General features: G+C 41.8%; 1 protein-coding gene and 1 long non-coding RNA gene across 5 annotated transcripts in view; one reads left to right on the forward strand and one right to left on the reverse strand.

Moving 5' to 3' along the window:
- Window positions 1-1,064: 1,064 nt before the first annotated feature.
- On the reverse strand, window positions 1,065-6,133 carry LOC148054685 (uncharacterized). Of its 2 annotated transcripts, none has more exons than XR_015706443.1 (2): window positions 5,769-6,133; window positions 1,065-4,165 (listed from the first exon to the last, which is right to left on the reverse strand). It is a non-coding gene; the product is annotated as an uncharacterized LOC148054685 (long non-coding RNA). The 2 variants fall into 2 exon arrangements; XR_015706442.1 differs by lacking the exon at window positions 5,769-6,133 and adding an exon at window positions 4,775-4,894.
- IPO8 (importin 8) overlaps window positions 4,160-20,960 on the forward strand; it is a 52,320-nt gene continuing 35,519 nt past the window's right edge. For 2 of the 3 annotated variants that reach the window (XM_087765368.1, XM_087765370.1), the window contains exons 1-6: window positions 4,160-4,978; window positions 13,596-13,677; window positions 15,808-15,964; window positions 18,196-18,354; window positions 19,320-19,476; window positions 20,535-20,624. In XM_087765368.1, coding sequence (XP_087621494.1) covers window positions 4,895-4,978; window positions 13,596-13,677; window positions 15,808-15,964; window positions 18,196-18,354; window positions 19,320-19,476; window positions 20,535-20,624 — 729 coding nt within the window. In that variant the 5' untranslated portion in view covers window positions 4,160-4,894. The remainder of the gene's footprint in view (window positions 4,979-13,595; window positions 13,678-15,807; window positions 15,965-18,195; window positions 18,355-19,319; window positions 19,477-20,534; window positions 20,625-20,960) is intronic. The other variant, XM_087765369.1, reaches the window with a different exon arrangement.

Here is a 20,960-nt window from a genome sequence, read left to right on the forward strand (position 1 = left end):
CAGTGCTTACACAGAGTCAAGGCCTTTTCTGCTCCTCACCCCACCCCACCAGCGAGGAGGCTGGGGGTGCGCAACAAGCTGGGAGGGGACACGGCTGGGACAGCTGACCCCAACTGGCCACAGGGCTATTCTGTACCATATGACGTCATGCTCAGCATATAAAGCTGGGGGAAGAAGGAGGAAAGGGGGGACGTTCGGAGTGATGGCATTTGTCTTCCCAAGTAACTGTTAGACGTGATGGAGCCCTGCTTTCCTGGGGATGGCTGAACACCTGCCTGCCCATGGGAGGCAGTGAATGAATTCCTGAGCTGGCTACTGGGGCTAAACCAGGACAGAAGGTTTCTTAAAAGTTTCCAAAGTACTAATGGACTTGTGACTCCGTGAGAGGAGACCACGAACGATCTACCAGAGTTGTCGTGGCTGACTTCCTGCAGCTAAGGAAACCTCCGTCCTGCAGGCTACAGTGGCGCTGCACAGAAGGTCACTGTTCTGCTGTACTGGTTCAGTTTACGTACCTTTTCCTCCCTGACTGCTGTAAATTACCTACAGCTGCTCTGACAAAAGAGTCAGTGGGGGAGACACCTTCCAAATTTTAACTCTGATTGAAGTCTTGTATTTGGGAGGCCTGGCATGCATTTATCTGCTGCAGATCATCCTTGCTAGCTCTTTAGCAAATCTATACATGTCTTTTGAGAAAGTTAAGTTCGAGAGTCTTGTGGAGGATATGAAAAGTCTGTTGTGTGTTCTAATTGGAGATGTACTGTACCATAACCAGATAAAAATGAATTAACTCTACTTATGCGCTTGTTCACAAGTCTGTGATCAACTTAATTTTGTGTCTTGTCTCCCAACTATGAACAATTCTATTAAGAATGAAAAAGCTTACACATTTGTATCAGTGGACTGAACATTTCCAGGTGGAGTTGTACTTGAAAAAAAATATTGTGAACTACTAATTTGACTGGAGAGTACTAGTTCCTACAGCTTTTGGACCATTTGGGTCTTAGATGAGTAAGGGCTGTGGCTGATGTGGGGTGAAGGCTTTAAGCTATGTACAGATCCAATCACTTTGTCATTAGTTTATTACAATGAAGTAAACCCTCTATTTTAAACAGTGGATTACTTTTAGCTTGTCGCACCTCACACACAGAATCGTTGTCATCTTTCGCATACTTTTCCATGCGTATCTCTTATTAACTACAACTTATAACCAGATGCTGTCCTAAAGGAACTTGGTTGGCAGGATAACGTAGCCGTTGTTCTATGCCAGTGGAAAGTATGTTACAGAGAGCATTCAGCTAAAACACTACCTCCATTTCAAAACAACCAAAAGTCAAAGGACTAATTCTAAGTAACCTGCAATATGTCAGGCCTTTCTAGGTTTTTTTCCATCTCCCGAAGTTCTTTAACTTAATCACGTTATCTTGAGAGCAACTCTGTCAGGAACTTGGCCTGATTTTCCTTAAGGTCAAACTTACGTTGCTTTAAAAATCCTTGGTTTCAGCAACCGAGTTTCACAATATGATTGCTTGTTCTAAATCCTTCATAAAACTGTTGTTATAGTGCACCCAGAGAGCTTTGGAGCTTTAAAAAAAAGTATCTTTTTGCTTTCCCTTATCTCCTCACCTCCCTTTTATTCTCATCCTTTTTTCCTGTACTTGCATGCTGATGCAACTTGGATTTCATTTACTTGTTTTTAGCTTCTTTGTATATCACTTGTCCCTTTCACATTGGGTCTTCTCTTAGCAGCAGTGTTAGACAGCTGCCAAGAAAATCTCAGAATTTTACCTCAGATTCTTTATTCTGCAGAGTAGCAAAACAGATTTTAAAAAAACCCCGCATTCTAATTCAGTTCTAGATCCATTATTTTGAAGTAGATAAAGCCCAAAATATTAACAGCTCTAACAAAAAGGCATACGAGTTCTTGCTTGTAAGTTGTTACTTTCATCCTGAACTTTTTGAAGTGACATAAAAATATTTCAATTAATGACTAAACTTATTTTTAGAATAACATAGCCACTGGTATCTACGGCGGTTCATGTTCTACAGAAAGAAGTATCAGGCGTACATCAAACCCTTCGCATAGGTAGACTAAAATGCTTGCAACAATACTGTCCACAACTAAATCACTGCTGACGTAGTACAGAGGAAATAACCATTCTTGAACTGCATGTCACTTGATTTAGAGACTTGCAGGCATTGCCTCACTGATGGCTGTGTGCACAAAAAGAGGATCTTAAAAGCAAAATCTTAGGTGTAAAATCTTTTCCACTTTTTTTTTGTAATGAATGTTGTGTGTCAAAAATGCCATTTTAAAGACAAGTGGTAAGTGCGATAAAATTATGAAAAACATTTTAGGAAGATGTTAAAATAGCCTTCAAGTTCAGCCTTTTGTTCTTCAACTTCAAGCCTTTTGTTCTTCAAGCCTTCAACTTCAAGCCTTTTGTTCTTTATGGATATGTTTTACATCACCAGCTCCACAAGACTAAAGTCCTTCAACAAATAAATTCCATAACTTTTAAGTTGTCCTACCACAGATGAATGCACAGAAACGGAATTAAACAGAAAAGCTTTTAAACTGGCCATAACATGCTAATTTTGGAAAAGGAAGTAGAGATATAACACTACAAATCCTTTAAAGTAATTTGGATTTAGTATGATACATGATCCAAGATATTTAAAATGGGCAGTTTTCACTGGACTAGTCTTATTTACTATCTTTACCAAAATGGGAAAATGACAAAGAATCACCATAGTTAACAATATATACTTTTTACACTCACATTGTTACACTGTTCTTCGTTTATATTTTATGATTACTGAACATACTCTCGCCTGCTTCTAAGAAGAAATGAAAAGGTGAATGAAAGTACCTATGATTTCATGCTAGATGCTGCAGAGCTGCATTACTGGAGAACAGAAAGACAGTTCTTGAGTGATAACGATCAGGTGTTCTGCACCACTTCAAAACGTGATGAAAACCACAAGAGAGCGCACCACCTCCAAATGCCAGGTAGGCGTAATTCATGTCTACAGCTAGATTCTTTTTTAATTATAGACAAAGTTATTAAGGGACAATTTTTTTCTATGAAGTCATTATAGTATTAGCTGTTTTAACATTTCCCTTGTAAACAATTTAGAAACTTCAGTTATTTAGTGGCAGTAAAGATGTTGTGGCAAGCATTACCGTATAGTCTCCTTGGTTAGAGAAGGGTATCCCTACCATAAATGGCACTCCTGTGCATTCAGCATTGTTAAGAAGAGCATTCTTCAGTATAGGTCAGGTAATATATAAGTTGAGGGAAGTACTGCTGTTTTCTTAATTGAGGAGCAGTAACGAGAAATGATGTTTTATACCGTAATTACAATGCACAAATGAGACATTGTCCAATTGTATTCTTAAGGCATCTATATAATGGGATGATCTTGTAATTGCCCTTGTGTTTGACTCTTCAAAAACACAGCAAACAGTCTCTTTCTGTTCTTTCTACCAGTTAATAACACGTCTCTGGTTTGTAAATGTTATGTAAAACATCACCTGCAGAAGCAGCTGAAGGATTTGGCCCACTAAGATCCTACTAGTCATGAGGTTTTTCTGGCATGCTGGTGGTCTGTGAACTGCACTTTTGATAGTCATCTTGCACCTGCATGGATGTTTAAATCTTCCTTCGGTTCACCTGCATGTTCTAGGATTTAAGGGGAAAAATAGAAGGACAGAGGTGGAGAATCACAGTGGGGCAAATGCTTGCAATTGGAAGTGGTGTTTGTATATTCCTGACAACCTGAGTGGTAAGCACCTTCCACCCACACAAACACCATTAAGATAAGCAAACCATTTGCAGGGTCTACTAATCTACATAATGATGAGGACAAGTATCACAAAGCAGCGTGCTCAGAAGCATAGTAGGAATTATGATGTGTGTCCCAACCGCACATTTTAAGAAGCTCCTTGCAGCAGATTTCTGCCTTCCTGCATGTTGCGCGTCTTTCTTGTCCCGCTGCACATCCCTTAGGCACCTGGACAACTGCGTGAATAATGTCGGTTCTTCACCAGGGAATTGACTTCACCACTATTCAGTCTTGGTGTTCTCGCTTTAATTCTCATCCAAACAACTCATGTGGCAACAAATACAGCACAATCAAGCCTGGTACGCAAGTCGGGAAACTATGAGAAAAAGGAGTAAACTATTAAGAAGGAAAACTAGGATTTTTTTTTTTTTAAGTGCAGTGAAAGCACGTGCCGGTGAAGACGGATGGGTGCGGAGGGTCTGGAAGCGCCCCGCGGTATGGGGAACCAAACGTCCCCCGGCCTGGCTGTCCCCACCCCAGCCGCCCGGGCCTGCTCCCGGCCGAGGTGCTGTGCCGCAGGGCCCGGCCAGCCCTCCACCGCCACGACAGCGACGCTTCGCTATCAGCCGAGTCTCCGGTCCGTGTCTCCAGGCCCTGGAAGCACAGGCTGCAGGAGAGGAGCCGGCAGCCCCACGGGCACCGTGAGGACAGCGGCCGCCCCGCCCCCGGCCGCTCTCTCTCTCTCTCTCTCTCTCAGGGAGGAGGGCGGCGGGCTCCGTACCGCGACATGGCCGCCCGCCCGTTGCGAGCCACCCGCCTCTGACTTTTATCCGTACAACAAGATGGCGGCCACCGCTCGCCAACCTCCGCGCGAAGCCAGAAGGAGGCGCTGCGGCCGTAAAGCAGCGCCCGTTTCCCGATACCCAGCTGTCGCAAACCGGTGAATGGCTCTGGAGAGGGACCGGGGGGGGTGGGGGACACGAGCCTGTGATTGTGGCACGGGGGGGGCGGCGGCGCGAGCGGCGGCGGCGGCTCCTCTTCCTCCTCCTCCTCCTCCTCCTCCTGCCCGCGGGGAAGCGCTGCCCGCCGGCGAGGGACGGGGAAGATGGATCCCAACAGGATCATCCAGGCTCTGAAGGGCACCATAGACCCCAAGCTGCGCATCGCCGCCGAGAACGAGCTCAATCAGGTGAGGGGGGCGGACGGCCCCGGCCGGGACCCGCCGGCGGCCTCCTGCCCCGCCCCCGCCCCGCCGCGCCTCACCCCGGCCGCCGCGCGCCACGGGGCCGCCCGGCCCCGCCGGCAGGGGCGGGGGGGGGGGGGGGTCGGGAGGCGCCCCCTCCTCGGCGCCGGGAGCGCCCGCTCCGCTCCGCTCCGCTGCGCTGCGCTCGGCAGCGCGGGGCCGTGGGCGGGGGTCCCCGCGCCGCTGCCCTCCGCCGGCGCGGGCTGCAGCGGAAAGCGGGGCCGGCGGCGGCATCCCCCGCCGGAGCGGGCCCTTCCGCGCCGGCTGTCAGCGGCCGCCCCGGCCGCAGGGCCGGGCGCGGGCGGCCTGGCAGCGGGGAGGCAGGGTCGCCCGGGTCCGGCCGCCGGGACCCCCGCGGCGGGGTCTGGCGCTGCCAGACCTACCGGCTCCCGGAGCCTCCGGCCGGCGGGCGGCCTGATCCCTGATCCGCGCCGTAGGTGCCCGGCGGCCGGGCGGGATCGGTGCCCTCCCTCGATTTTGTCCTTAATTTGGTGACCCGGGGAGCGGGGCGTGCCGGGGCGAAGCGCGGCGGTCCGAGCCCCGGGGTGGCCCGGGCGCTGGCGTTCAGCCCGCGGCGCTGCGGGGCAGGACGGCGGGCTCCGCTCCGCTGGGGTCCCGGGCGTGCTCTCAGGGGTGGCGGGTAGCAGTGACTCCCAGGGATTCGTTTGTCCCGCTCAGCAGCATGCCGAGTCGAACTCGGAGAAGGGCACATGAGATTTCTGTGGGCAGTACTTACCACAGCGTCCCTCGGTTAATGCAGCGGCAGTATGCACTGAGTCAAAGCCGTGACCGCAGTCTCCGTTTGGACATTCGAAAAACGAGAAGGTTCCCTTGCACAACGTTAATAAAGCGTTAGCCTCTGTATTTCCGTGGAATATTTCACCAGTTTTATTGGACGACTTGGATTTTTCGATTGCGTTGGTGTGTTAAAACGGTCAATGAGAACTGGCTGTCAGGAATTACTGCTTCTTCAGGATTGCTACTCTGGCTTAATTTTCTATTTAGGCAACTTTAAACTCCTTCTGAATTAGTTACAGCTAATCCTTGCCTTAGCAGTTGGCAAGTTCCTTTAGTAAATCAGTGGATTAAGTGCTGGACATCGAGAATGCTCCTGTGGATAGTTAGATAAAAATGCAATACGTTTTTTTCTTTTTTTGGCATAGTTACTTTAAAAATTCGTCAGTACCTATTTTTATCCCTACTATTAAGGACTGAGAGGGAAATTATAAATATTTGTCAGCAGCCTGTTGCACAGGAATGAAAACTACAATAATAAACTGCTGCATGTTTGGCAGGCTCAGAACAAAGAGGCAGCTGTCTGGATTCCTGGGTCCTGCTTCTGATGCTGTCGTTTTAACATCACCAATAAGTACTGCAAAGCTCAGGAAAAGTTTTGAAAGCTTTTTCAGAATGAAATCTGTAAAATGTTTCAAGTTCAAGTGATGGATAATAAAATTCTCATGAAAGACACAGGTTTTAGATTCAAGAGCGCAAGTATGTTTATTGAGAACAGTTTGAGATACAGATTTTTATTTAAAATAGCTGGCACATTATCTCTTTTCTGACTATTACAAAGAACGAATCTTGAAATTAAGACATACCTATTATTGTGTAGGCTTCCTGCTACTAAATGAAGCATGATGTATCTGACTGACATAATGTACTGATGCAGTGCTGGGTTTGACATGACTCTTTGCATGAGTGGAACAAAAGTGCTCCTGAGGAATGTCAATTAACGTGGGCCTTTGACATCTTGAAGCCTTTCAGTGCTTTTGAAGCAAGACTTCAAAGCGGCATGTCAGACTCCCATGTATCTAATGACAGTGTTGACATGTAACTGTGTTCCTGCAAGTAGTGGAATCCAGATGCTCTTCTAGCTTTTATCTTGTTCTGGCAAAGGAACCAATCCACCAACCAAAGAGAACACCCACCAACAATAAGTACTTGAAGTGCTAATACCACACTTGGCCAGACAGAAGAGGGGTCACCTTTATTCTGTGCACTAGTTAAAGTGATGCTGCCCCTGATGCACGCTGATGGGTGTTGAGGTAGAACTTCTCTTGCGGTAGCCCGGCTGCAGCATACATTTGCTTTCAAGTTTGAATCCAGGTAGTGACAGGAGCTTCCCAGAGAGTATAAATCCTACTAGTCCTCCAATATAGCACCTCTCTGTAGGCATCTCCTTGCTTGTACCAATACAGAGGGTCCTTTAGAACAGTATCTTAATAGTCCCGACTCTGTAATTTGCTTACAGTGTAGAGTGTGGGGAATGGAGTTAAAATGAATGAAAGCTTGCCTACCTGTAAAAAGTCTCAGCATGTTTGAAAATGCCTCTTTTTCTTCCGTATGTTCTCGTACCTGTGTAAAGATAGAGCTAAATCAATGAAGTTGCTGTCTGCCTTCTGGATTATCATCTAACCGCATTCAGAAGTGGAATAAAGGTTCCTTTTTTTTTTTCCCCCCCTTATTCTATCTATTGGAAGGCTGTTTGTGAATTTTCTTCTTCCTGTAGCTAGAAACAAGTGTTGGTTTCCAGCCTAAATTCATTTATGGTCCATTTCTATCCATCTGTGCCAGTCTTACTTCTTAACTAGAATAGGTTTCCTGGTACCCACTCTGACATGTTTGTCAAAGGCTGATCCCTACCGGCCTGTTTTCTTAGCCTCAACAGGCTGCATTTCCTTTACCTTATCATAAAACTGGATTTATAAAATCTAACAGTAGGAGAGCACAGCTCTTCTCCGCAGTTGTGTCCCTTTGAATTAATCTTTCTTGTGCAATCTGGTCATTTGTGTTTGCATTATGCCAGAAAGTGTCATGCTCAATGCCATTAATACCTCATTTGATATATCCTAAAACTACAATTATCTTCTTTGTGTCCAATGCCTACGTGTTTCTTATCACTTAGTATACCGAGGTCCTTTTATCCTGTGGTTGTTCCTCACTAAGAAACCTCAAGCATTTAGGAGAAATTCCTATTATCCTTGAGTGCATTACCACGCCCTATTCCCCCACTCCATTTTTGTTGGTGCAGTTCTAAAGATCATTCAGTTCTTTGTAGGATTTTTCTGATCTTTCTCCTTGGATGATGCGTGCTACTTCTGAGTCATCAACAAACTTCACTTCTCTCAGTGACCTGAACACAAATGTAGGCGTGGGATTTGTCTGAAATGCGATTCTTGATAAACCAGAGCAGTAATTTCCCGCCAGGTCAGCAATCTCTATCGTGTAGCTGCTGTCATTTTATACACATATTTCCATCCCTCTCTTTTTCTTTCATTTTTTTTCCCCCCTCATTTTTTTCTTCAGCTCTGTCACATGACAGTTGGCGTGCACCTTAGGGCCATGTTTATCAATCACACTGTACTTATTAGAACAGTCAATTATCTTACCAAGAAAGATACTCAATTTCTGTGCACCTTTCTTTGATATCTGTTCTAGGCTGTTACTCTTGTTAGGTCTGTCTCGTGGACTTCAGGGACTTTTCTGCTTTTAATTTTTTTTTAATGGCTAAATAGTGCTTTCATGTGCCAGTTCTTGGAGTGTTGTGGAATGTGCTGCCTGGTTATGTGAACATACAAAGTCATCTCTGATTCCAATTCAGATAGGATTACCATATGATTTTCATGCATTAAGCTTCTTTGGCTCAACCTATTGCAGTACATTTCTTTGGCCTGTAACAACAGGAAAAATAAGAACACAATGGCAGAAATACAGCTGTTTTTTTAAATATTGAAAAGGAGTTGCAGAATTTGGCTTTGACGGGAACTGAGAAGCAGTGCTGGAAGAAGAGAAAGAAGTGCGAAAAGATTGCCCAAATGCAGAAGAGCCCAGAATAAAGTTGGGCTTCCTTCCGTATCTTCCTCATCTTTGTTGAGGTGGCTTCCATAGTAGGCAGGGATCTGAAGGCCACTCTGAAGGTGACAATGAGCACCTCATGTTACCTAGAGGAAGGAATCTCAGGTATTTGTATTGAATACTAATTTGATGAGGAAGTTGACTTGCATATTTAGAAGTGCTGCAAAAGTGGAGTTTGAGACTGGACAAGTTTGGCAGCAGAACGCACAGAGGAATGAGGCTCGGGTAGGTTCTTATACGTGTTTATTTTCACCGTGTGCAAAAACACTCTGCATTTTCCCCTTCCTAAACAATGGCTTTGCATGTAGGCAGGGAAAGAAGAAAGTGTCTTTTGAAGTTCTAGTTCGTTTCAACAACCTGTCTGTGACTGCCAGCGTAGAAAGCGAGAGAGAAAATACTATTAACAACTGCAAAAATATTCCCAAGTGTGACAAATACTGATGGGGTTTCTAAGTAAAACATCTTCACTGCACAGCAAACAGAAAATAAAACTTAGTAAAGCAGATAGTTGAGCATTCAAATCAAATGCATGAAAGCCTCAAAATAATCTTTGTAAACAATTAATTGCATACATATTCAAGGTACAGGTTTTTTCCGTGTGTTTGTCTTTGCAAACAAAGATGTAGTGCCTTGATTTTCCAGCAATTTTTACGTGCCATAGTTGCATTCAGAGGTACGGAGAAAGATGCGGTTTACTGCTGGTGGAGAAAGGTGGTCTTGGCTTCGCTTGCAGAACCTGAGGGAAGGCTCCAGTTTTCCACATCCATTGTCCTGTCCTAGATTGTCCTGTTGTTGTTCTGCAGAGGAAGACGCACCTTCCCCCGCCATTCTGCACTCAGCCGCTGTGGTTGCTATCACTGCAGTGGGAAAGTTACTGACAAATGTGATCATGGAGCAGTTGCTTGCTGTGGGCTTTAAATGCGACAGCAAGCAAGACACAAGAATTATACTTACTGAATGAGTTTAGTAGTATATAGTGCATGATAACCTGGGAGCCAAATCTGAATGTTAGATATGAGAAGTATTTGCTTCAGTGGGATCCTTTTGGGGCAACTTTTATGTGTTTTCCCTGCTTATCTCTCTTAGTATTCTAGCCCTTTACATATAACGGTGTTCATCTTGCTGTTTTTCAGTGGCCCGTCTGAGGCTTTCTTGGGTGTCCTCTGTTTTATGCCTAATCAAAGGGAAGAGGAAATAGGCAAAAAAATGATGCGTTCTCTGATGTTTTGAAGAACGGAGCTGTGATGCTGAGGTGGGGAGGAATGCGTGTTAGGCCAAAGGTGGAGGGACAGGGTGCAGAAAGCTGTACAGCTGCAGCGCGCAGATCCTGAGACAGTGGATGCAGGTGGAACAAGATGCATGGGGACATATGCATCTCCTTGGTCATTGCTGTAAATTTACTCAATTGTATCTTACCAGTGCTGTATACCTCTTCTAGTTCAGCTGCTAGCCTTGCACATTGCTGTACCCCGTCTTCCTAATCCCAATGGAAATTAAATGAGGTTTTGTTTTGGGTTTTTTTTAGCATAAATGCTCTGGTCTGTGATTCATGCAAGAGTAGTCAGTATGTGTTTTAAAATAATACAGCTTTAATATACAGCTTTAAAATAATTGTTGTTTTTTATAAGTACGCAGTGAAAGTTAATCTTTCAAAAATTGTACTTTCTCCTTCAAAGTAAACACATGCCCCCGTCGATCAGCACCTTCGTAGGAAGTTTTACCGAATCACAACAATGTGAATTCAAGGCAATGTAATTATTCGTAAACTGCACAAAGCAGCATGCTGTGTTATGGGAGTTGCGCTGAAGGTCTTTTTCAGCCATCTGGTGCCTCCCTGCCGCTCCTGGGCACAGCCCTTCAAAATAGCAGCTAGCTTTCCATTCCTTCCATGGGACTGACGATATTCCTGCTGTCCCTTTGTAAAAGTTCAGGTGCAGCTGTAACGATACAAATAACTGTCTTGCTGAACTCATCCAGCTCCACGGTCTCTTCCTTGACTCTTTCCATTTACACAGTGCACAGCCGACAATTGCTCTGCACCTGCTCTCGTGATACGTACAGCTTTACTGGCTGGCGCCCAAGGAGCCTGTTGTATGGTTTCCCGAGCAAGGCAGCGAAGGATACATCCCAAGATCACAATTAGCATGACAACTAAAACGACGAGAATGTGCTGGTACAGGAAAAATGTTGCTGCATGCAGCTTTTTAAAAAATCCTCTGTTCCAAAAATTGCAAGCAGTGTGTAGTTTTCCTGACGGGGTTTGTTGCTGCACAAGTGAGCAGGGTGGTATTTGAGCCTCACAGATACAACAGAATCAGGTGTCTTGTTTCTAAAACGGGCACACAATCTCTGTTGAGATCTGCAGCGTTCGTGTTTCTGGTGATGAGTAGAAAAGGAAGCTATGTAAAAATGTGAATTATGGGATCGAATGAGGAAACTAGGGCCTTGTTCAAAGTCATGATACAAAGGTAATGATAATACTATGGCATAGAAGGATTTAGTGGGAGCTTGATACTGTGTCCCTGTGATCTCTTTAGGGTTGTCAGTATGTCAAGTGTAAAGCAGCCCTCAGAGCAGTGTGCTGGTAGGGATGGGACCCCCTCTGAGACACTGTGCCTACCTTCTGCGTAACATGTCTTTTTTCACTCCAGGTGCTTGCTGAGAGGATTCGCCCTGCAGGCCAAATAACCGTATTTGTGTATATCCTGGCAAAACTTCAGGGATAGCGGTTGTGCGCCAGCATGAGTTGTACCAATAAAGCTTCCTGGAGTAGTGGCGACTTTAATGTAGATTCCGTAAAAGCTGTTTGCACAGAGAAAGGGAAGTAATTTATACCGTTATCACTGTGTCCACCTTAAACGTGGTACTGGTAGGATTACTGCAGGAAAAAACAAAAACACAATCCCCAAAAGGTTGCGTTCTTAATCAATGTGTTTTTAGTAGTAAAAGCTGTTCGTAGACTGGGTCTGAGGACAGCGTATTGGCGCTATTTAGATGAAAAAAGATGATTAAAGTTGATGCATATTTTTGCTTTTTTGTGCTGCTGGGATTCCTCGTGCTTTCCTTATCTCCCTGGGAGTTCAGTGTTGAGTGCTGGAGGCTGCTGCAACCTACTGCAGCCCCGTGGGTCAGAACCCACCAACGTTGCACAGATTCTCTCCAGTAGCGACTGAAGGACAAGCTTTGGATCCCAGTATACTCGATTAAAAGATGATCTTTGGAATCCAGTACACTTCAACCAGCTGATGTTGAAAGCTGGTATTTCAGCGTGTCCGTAGATAAATGGAGTTATTGTACTGTCTGTTACAGCTTTTACTTTATTTGGAGCATTGCTTATGGATAATTAAAGTTTATAGGGAAGGGAATTGCAGGAGAGTATGCTTTTCATTTGCCATTACTACTTTTATCTGAGTTCTGAGATTACTCCATAAACATCAAATGAGTTTCTGAGCACAGAGTAGATTAGAATTACACTGCCATTATAATGAGTAAAATGAGGGCCAGAAAGTTATGTGATTTGGTAAAATTATTGAATGATAGCATTGTGGTGCAGCTGTTATACTAAGGCATCATGAAAGCAATGTAAGTTTACCTCATTATGGAAATGTTAGATCAAGGAACTGGGTGCATGAAGAGCAGAATGTACCTCTTTATTTCACAGCTTTCGAATGAGGCAAAGTTTACGGGAGGATGTAGTATATTTGTACTTAAAGCACAGCTCTGGAAACAACCACAGAACTGCCAGGCATAATCTAGCTGGAAAGAAATACTATAAAAGGTGAAATAAAGAAAGCTTCTGCCATCTAGCCCCAAGAAACATCTCTCTCTGAACATAAAGCACATGGATCTAAGTGATGAAAGATCTGACCTGCTAGTAACTACTGATGTTGCCAAGGCTTAGCAGTAACTGCACCATGCTGAGTCAACGATTCTTCACGTTGGAGGACCCCTGTTGAATGACAGCAGTATAATGCTATCAGATTTTCACATCTTTTAAATCTGGCATGCTTTGCTCAGAAGTTCAGTGAGCATTGTTTTCTCTTTGAAATTCTTCAGCTGCGTGGCTGATCTACTGTTTGAAAAGTTCTCAGGAAGGCTGTGGGGTTTGAAATGTTATCTGTCTATGAATGATTTTAATTAAAAATGGTTATTCCGCTGTGTTCCCCCAGTTTTTATTTTTCTGTTAAGAGGCACTATAGTCCATTAAAAGATAGCTGTATAATATATGACTAATGCAGGTGCTGTTTACCCTTGAAAATAATTTTAAATGGTTTTCTTACTCTCTTCAAAATTCAGTGTTGCTATTATACCACAATCTATTTTGCAAATAACGGGTATGTATTGATGAAACATGTCAATATCCATTTGGTTTATGAGGCTAAGTTAAATAATTCAAAGACAGATCTGTAGTGCTTTGCATTATGCATTCTCAGAATTGTTTAAATATTCATTATCACTAATCTCTAATAGGGAGCCTTGTCACATTCCTTATTCCACCCATATGCCGTTATATGCTCGTCTTTTACAAGTAATTATTTGGATTGCTGCAGATCTGGATAAATCCAAATACTAAAACCTTTCATACTTCATGAGGAGAGTCAAAGAACACCGCAAAATCCTTAGTTTGTATTTCTTATTCAGCTTTTGGTAATACAGTCTTCTTTAAACATAGTGATTTGCTAACTGTGTTTTATATGTATTTCAGTCCTACAAGATCATCAATTTTGCTCCAAGTCTACTGCAAATCATAGTATCAGATCAAGTTGAATTTCCAGTGCGTCAGGCAGGTGAGATAAATTCCTTGTTTCATTTTCTTTAGGTAGAAAGTCAGTCTGTTAGTTATTTCAACAGAGTATTGAGCTGTCGCAGTGTAAGTAAGTTCACATTTATTCTGAATGTGGAAATGAAAAGGATCTGTCTTTGCCGTTTCTTTCCTACATGAGGGTCAGATAAAACCATGGCTATAGTGTGGAATCCTGCTTTGGCTTCCCTGTGTTTGTAGTGATCCCTACTGGATTGCTGTGATACTGATAAGAAAAGAGAATGATTTCTGCTCAAAACTGAGTACCCAGGGAGCCTTAGGTATTCTTTCTTCTGGTGGTGAAGAAGTAGGGATGCCAAGACAAGTAGGAATTTAAAAAAAAGTGGATCTCATTTGAATACCTGTTTCTCTGTTTGAATTGCTTTTCCTGGAAAACTGAAAGTTTCCGAAAAATGAAAAAAACCCATATAGTTCCCTAGGTCAAGGGTAGCCACATATGCTTCATCACTATCTATGGTGTTCGCTCACAAAAGTAGATATGAGGGAAGGTCACATCACTGGTAAGTTATAAATTTATAGTCTGAGTGTGTCTAGAAAGATTGCCAAACTCTGTGTGTGAGTTCAGGTATGGTGGTACAGTTAACTTTAGGGTATACGTTTGTGTAAGATCAGATTCTACATTCTCATAATCTAACTACTCCTATACAATATTTTTGACAGATAAAGAAAATATTCAGCTTTTTCAAGAAATTGATGAATACTGTTTCGTTCACAGCTCTGTTTTTATCCTATGGAACAGCATTTCCCATAGAAGCATTGTTGTTTTTTTCGTACAGATCCTATTAATCCCCTGAGTGCGTTGGGGCATGCTGACGTATGCTGTTTGTCATGCTGGCCTGTATTTTTTCAAAGATAATCCAACTTTGAATAGCATTGTTAAACCATTCTGTAGTAAAGGTTGATGCTTAATCTAGACTCCATAAGGTCATTTTTATAAATTAATCTCTTATTTCAGTATCATTCAGGAAAAAAAGCAAGTATGTAGAACATAATTTTTTTAAATTTTTGTTTAATTTTTTTATTTTTTACAGAGTAGGGGTATAAAATAGAAAAGCACATTTAAATTACATTTGTAAATTAACAGATTTCTCTGGGAATTTTTTTAAAAGCCAAGCATTTGTATAACAACAAGATCTATGCACAAAGTAAATTAAAGTCTTGGGCTGGTCTTTCTGGACCTGTTTCTTGTCTGAATATTCTGGCACATCATAGACAAAGAACTGTTTTTCCTCTTGCTCCTATGAAATATTTTACAAACTACATGTTTTCATACTTTGTAATTTGTCATCACCAAGAAAAATTATTGTACCCAAGGATATCTTATTTATACTTTAAAACCCTAGCTAGTAATCAACCAAAATAGTACAAGGGTAAGACTTTATTAAGAACATTCTTCTAATGCTTCCACCATATTTCCTATGTTTTCTAAAGAATGCCTACAGGCATTTTAGTACTGAGGCATAAATGCTGCTTTATTTTCAGTGGAAGATTAACTTTATTTTTCATGGTTTTTCATGTGAGACAGAAGGGAACAATTCTAAGGGATTATGGGAAATCCTAATAGTGAGATAAAGCTTAGGGAATTCACAACAAACATTTCTGTCTGAATAGAAGGTCGGCCACGTGCCAGTTTCATACTGGGCACTTCCCCAAGCAGAGCGTCCCGTCTGTGTGCACAATGATTTGTTTACACGAGCCTTCCAAAGCTTCACTTACTGAGCTCGAGTAGTTGTTTTAGGGATGAGTAAAAATGCAGATAAGTAGATTTTTGTTTGCTTGTTTAGAACGATGGAATATTGTGTCCATATGGAAGACCGCTGTAATAAAGAATGTACCCTAATAGAAGCTGACTGAAATACTATCCTGTTCTGTTTAGGACCAGGCACTTGAGCCTGGTCTTGTGTGGAATCATAAAAAAAAATGGTTTTCTGACTCAGCTGTACTTTTGTGCCTATAATTGTTAAGAACTCATGCAGTGGTTTTCAGTCGTCTTTTGAACTCTTTGTTCTACTTTCAACTGTACTACATGTTGAGCACAGAGTAATGTGGAGATGTGTTAGAATTAAATTATTATTTCCCCAATGTTTCTACTTAGCTGCCATTTACCTGAAGAACATGGTGACACAGTACTGGCCGGACCGTGAACCGCCTCCTGGAGAAGCAGTATTTCCATTCAACATTCATGAAAATGATCGTCAGCAGATTCGCGATAACATTGTAGAAGGAATAATTCGTTCTCCTGACTTAGTGAGGTACCTTATATTGTGCAGAGTTATTTCTAGAGATCAACTTTTCAGACCTACCAGTCCGGATGTAGTTAATATGAGAATCTCAATTTCTTAGGAGATGAAGCAAGTACTGCTTTTGGAAGTGTAATAATAATCAATTTTACCATGTTTATTTGCACTTGTTTTTCAGAAATGTATTAACCTGGCTAAGAGCTCTGTGATGTGATTTGTCCTCTTATGCTGTAGTTTAAAGTGTCTTCTAACACTTGCTGTAGCGACAGCCTGTCTGTTTGGCTGATTCAGAGCAGGTAGTACAGAGGGCTATCTGCAATACAGAATTACTCGTTCAGAGAAATACTGCCCAAGATCTTTTTTTTGTTCCCTAGTAGCCCTTTTCTCAATTACTATTGCAATTTCTATATGTAATCCTGATATTTAAATGTGTGTTAGCATTCTTGGTTTTAAGATGTTAAAAGAATGAAGAAATGCTGTTCTCTTTTTGCTGGAAGAGTAGTTAAGATTCACAGACATACTACAATCTATGATTGTTTACCACTCTAATTAAAGTGAGGCTAGTAGGATGGGATTAGGCCATAGTGTATAGAAGTTCATCTTTGAAAAACAGAAGAAAATCTTCCTCTTCTGTCCTCCTCTCGACCAGCTAGGTGCCCAAAGATGTCTTTTTTTTTTGTCAGTAGTCATATCCAGAGGAGGAGTGATTGTCTATAGATTGAAATTACGATTAGAGAAAACACTTTAAAAAATAATGAAACACCAGAATGCATTAGGCTGCTATAGCATTGCTGTTGCTGGAGGTCTTTCTGAATAGATTAGACAAACATCTGCCAGGACTGCTTAGATCCTGCACTGAGACAGGAAAATGAACTAAAGCATGGTTTCAAGTTCAGCTTTTCTAACATGCTCTGACACAGATGCCTAGAATCCCCACTGAAAGAGATTGTTGCTCCTTGCCAAGGTTGCGCTACAAGAAGCTTGTGTTGTTTCTGTGATAATGTAATAAGGCATGTAGTTTCCCCTGCCATCATGTCATGAATACCAAGGCTAAGTTTATACAGAAGGACACAAAATAACGGAAGTTTGAGGAGTTTTCTTGCAAACTTGTTCAGGCATCATTTCATAACCTGATATTCAAAATGCCCTGGCATTGCAATGACAATCTACATCTAAAAGGATTGTTGAAAATCCCAAGACAATCACCTGGAATAAAGTAGAGGGTTTCTAAATACTGGCTAAACTTGTAGATTTGTCAGGGGTTAAAAAAGTCAAAGAAACTTTACTGGAACTAGTCTAATGCTGTAATACTGATATTTTTCACTGTTTGGTTGTGAGAATAAGGGGGGAGGAGGAACCAAATCAGCAATGAGCACAAACTCCAAAGGCTTGAGGGGGAAGGTAAGTTTGTACGAAGCTAAAAGGATCAGTAGGTGGAAGGCCCCTTACTGAACTGCTTTGTAATAGTGGCTCCTTATGTAATGGAATGCAAGAGGATACCCAAGGAAAACTAAATATAGAAGAACCAATATTTTCTGCAGACTTCTTTTTGTTGTTGTTGTTCCTTAGCGGAGCCAGGAGTATTTATTTACAGCTTCTAGTTCAGTGCCTCTCAGCTTTTTTAGTCACACCTCACTTTAGTCAATTAACAATCCTGGCTTGCCTCTCCATTGTGAATGGCATCTAAAAGTGTGTGGAGGGAGAGAGGAATGGTAAGGTGTTTTTACCTAATTTGCTCTCCCATATGCTTCGGAGGTTGAGAAGTGCTATTCTAGAAGATCCCAGGAAAATTGTAATTTCGTGAGGAACCTCTGGCTTGGATCATAACACTAGCCAATATTGTCTAATAAAAATGTACAAATTTGGGGTTTTGTGGTTGCTTTCAGCCTCATAAGCATGTAGAAGTACAAGCATTCATTTTCAAAGTACAAAGCTAGCTGGTTTCATGAGCAATTAATTGTTTTCAAATATTGCCTGGTGGGTGTGGAAAGGGAGGAGGAAGGGAGAAAAGTAGCTAAAATGTTTTGAAATTAGTTTCTTCCTTAAAGATAAATCCCCTGGGATTTTTTTTCCTTGCTTTTCCTCTGCCACTTCCCAGGACTCTTTCAGTGCTGTCAAAATACGTATGATACTTATGTATATTGTGGCCAATAAGCCAAGATTTGGGATCTATCCTTTAATTTTAAACGCTATGCCATGATCTTATTTACTTATAATGTATTTCTTTTTTCCTCCTGCCATAGAGCCCAGCTGACAATGTGCCTCCGTGCTATCATTAAACATGACTTTCCTGGCCATTGGACGGCCGTGGTAGACAAGATAGGCTACTACTTGCAGTCTCAGAACAGCGGGAGTTGGCTTGGGAGCCTCCTGTGTCTGTATCAGCTGGTGAAGACTTACGAGTAAGTTGATGTCCATCAGTAGATGAGGAATCAGTACTTTTAGTCTCAGATGACTACTGAGAATGACATTCTTAAGAGCACTGGCAGTTTTACAAGGAGTTCAGATAGAAAATGGGAGTTAATAATTGTCATATGCTTCCTTTCCTGCAAATAAATGAAAACTGTTCATCATCTTTATATCATCACTGAATTGAAAGCAGAGATGCCAGCAATAATCTGTATGAATTTACTGACATTTTTTCTTGAGGCTTTGTACTTCTGATCTGATTTAACCCATCTGTGAAAAATTTCTTAAGTGTTTATAACTTCTTTTGTTTGAAGATTCCCCAAATGCTGGATATATGAATGCAAATTATTTTCTACTTCTATGTCATGAATACAGTACTGTCATTGTCATATACTCCTATTGCATATTGTTACCTGTACCATCCTCCTGATAGTCTAAACCCACAAAGTGTAAATTAGGAGAAGCGTAGTGTGCTCTCTCGCTCATTTTTTAAAAAAATTATCTATTGTTAGAAACATTTGTGTAAACTGCACAAAAGAAATGTAAATGGAGAAGGAGAGAATCTTTTCAAAACAAAGGAATTGTCTTTCCCTTTCAATTGCTGTTCACTCCTATTTGTTCAGCACCCAATTTGGGTTTGGCATTGGTATGAATGTCAGAGAAAATCAAGTCCCTGCTCCTCTGAGCTGACAATTCAGTAGTAAAGAACGTTAGTTCTTCCTCCCAATAGCTGCATTTATACAAGGTAACATTTGTTGTTTTTAATTTCTCTGTTTATAGGTTAGAGAATTTGCACAAATTGTTGAGATGGGGGCTAGAGGAGGGGAGAGTGAATGAGCGAGTGCTAGATATTAATTTTTTTTTTTTTTAGGGTACAGAAATTAAATTGCTGGTGGGGAGTAGGCATTAGAATCTCCAGTGTGTAGATCCTGGACCAACATTTTTGTTTCCTTTGCAGATACAAAAAAGCAGAGGAGCGAGATCCTCTCATAGCAGCAATGCAAATATTTTTGCCTCGGATTCAGCAGCAGATGATCCAGCTTCTGCCTGATAACTCCCATTACTCTGTACTGCTTCAGAAACAAATCTTAAAAATCTTCTATGCTCTTGTTCAGGTTGGCATCTGTGTAGAGGAAAACCGAAACTTTTACTTTGCTGGGCACAATGACCCCCTTCAGTACATTCATGGGTGTGATTGAACAAGAATACCAATTTGGATGAGAAAAGTCATGTACAATAAACAGCTTTTATAAAAATAAGATCTTTATAGATTTTTCTACTTAAAAACTGGTCACATGATCCCCCAGATTAAATTTTTAATGAACCTGCATACTTCTGCACATCCTATCTGTAAGCTTACTGGAGAAATGTTCCTATTTTTATATATTCACACATAACCCGATAGAAATTGTATGGGCATCTAGGCTGTGCTGGTTGGCCTCTGAAAGTGTCAGTAGTGCATATTATAGTATAATTGTCAAGCAGTTCAGTAGGTGGCATTTCTCATTATCTTCTGAAGATCTGGCAGAAATTATTTATCGAGGCACATACATTTTACAGAGATGAGTTTGGCTTTTACAGGGATGAGTTTGGTGAGGAAGTGCTTTTAGAGAATGAGAAACAAAACAAGATCCTACATAAGGGGCAGCCTGAAAGTTCTTACTGGTGTTTAAAAAGCTAAAATAATTTGTTATTAGATGGGAGGGAGAATTAAAAAGATCCTGAGATCCTATAGTATTTTTCAATAGCTTGCCTGAATATTGTCACTTTGCTTTGGATTTTGTGGAGAAGTAAGATTTACTAGATAGTAGCTGGGTAGTAATTAGGAGTATATTTCACTTACTAAAATGCTATTGATTTACCCAAGCCCTGTAGTATAGCTACTGCCATGGTCCCTAAAAGTCTGCTGGGCTATTCTGAAGAAAAGGAAAAAGTAAAAAGAATTGGCAAGTTCTCAGACCAAGGAACTTTCCTCAAATAGTGTCTGCTCAGAAATTCCTCTGTAGATTGTAGCAAGAAGGATGCAATCAGAGTAGTATTGATATCTAACCTAATTAGCTTTAATTTTACTTAAAACCTCATCTTCCTCAGAATGTAACTACTGTAGAAACATCTTCTGCCTTTCTCAGCGAAAATTAGTATTTCGTGACTGTGGGTTTTTTTCGTATTTCAGTATGCGTTGCCGCTCCAGTTGGTGAATAACCAGACTATGACTCAGTGGATGGAGATCTTCCGTACTATCATTGATAGAAATGTACCTCCAGTAAGTTTTAGTTTTGTAAAGACCTCTGATACTTGTGTGTTGGCATTTGAGGAACAGTCAGTGTGAAAGTTTTCTCACTGTTCTTTTTTTAAGATGTCATCTATTTAAGATTCTTATCCTTGGAATAAGTGGTGTTTCTGACAGAAGCGTAGGAAGATCATGTAAGCTGTCAGAATTTCATTGTCTGAGGTAGTGACACCATGTAAAATCCAATCTGGGACATTTTGGAAGTTTCCAAATGTTTTAGTCAGTTTCTCTCAAACAAGAATCAAAAGCTCATCAGAAACCCATCATTTGTCTCTGTTCCTCTTTTTCTTTCATCCATCCTTCATATTT

The sequence above is a fragment of the Nipponia nippon genome, unplaced genomic scaffold (genome assembly GCF_047370975.1).
Source record: "Nipponia nippon isolate SJK-2023a ecotype South Korea unplaced genomic scaffold, ASM4737097v1 scaffold_3, whole genome shotgun sequence".
NCBI classification, from domain to species: domain Eukaryota; kingdom Metazoa; phylum Chordata; class Aves; order Pelecaniformes; family Threskiornithidae; genus Nipponia; species Nipponia nippon.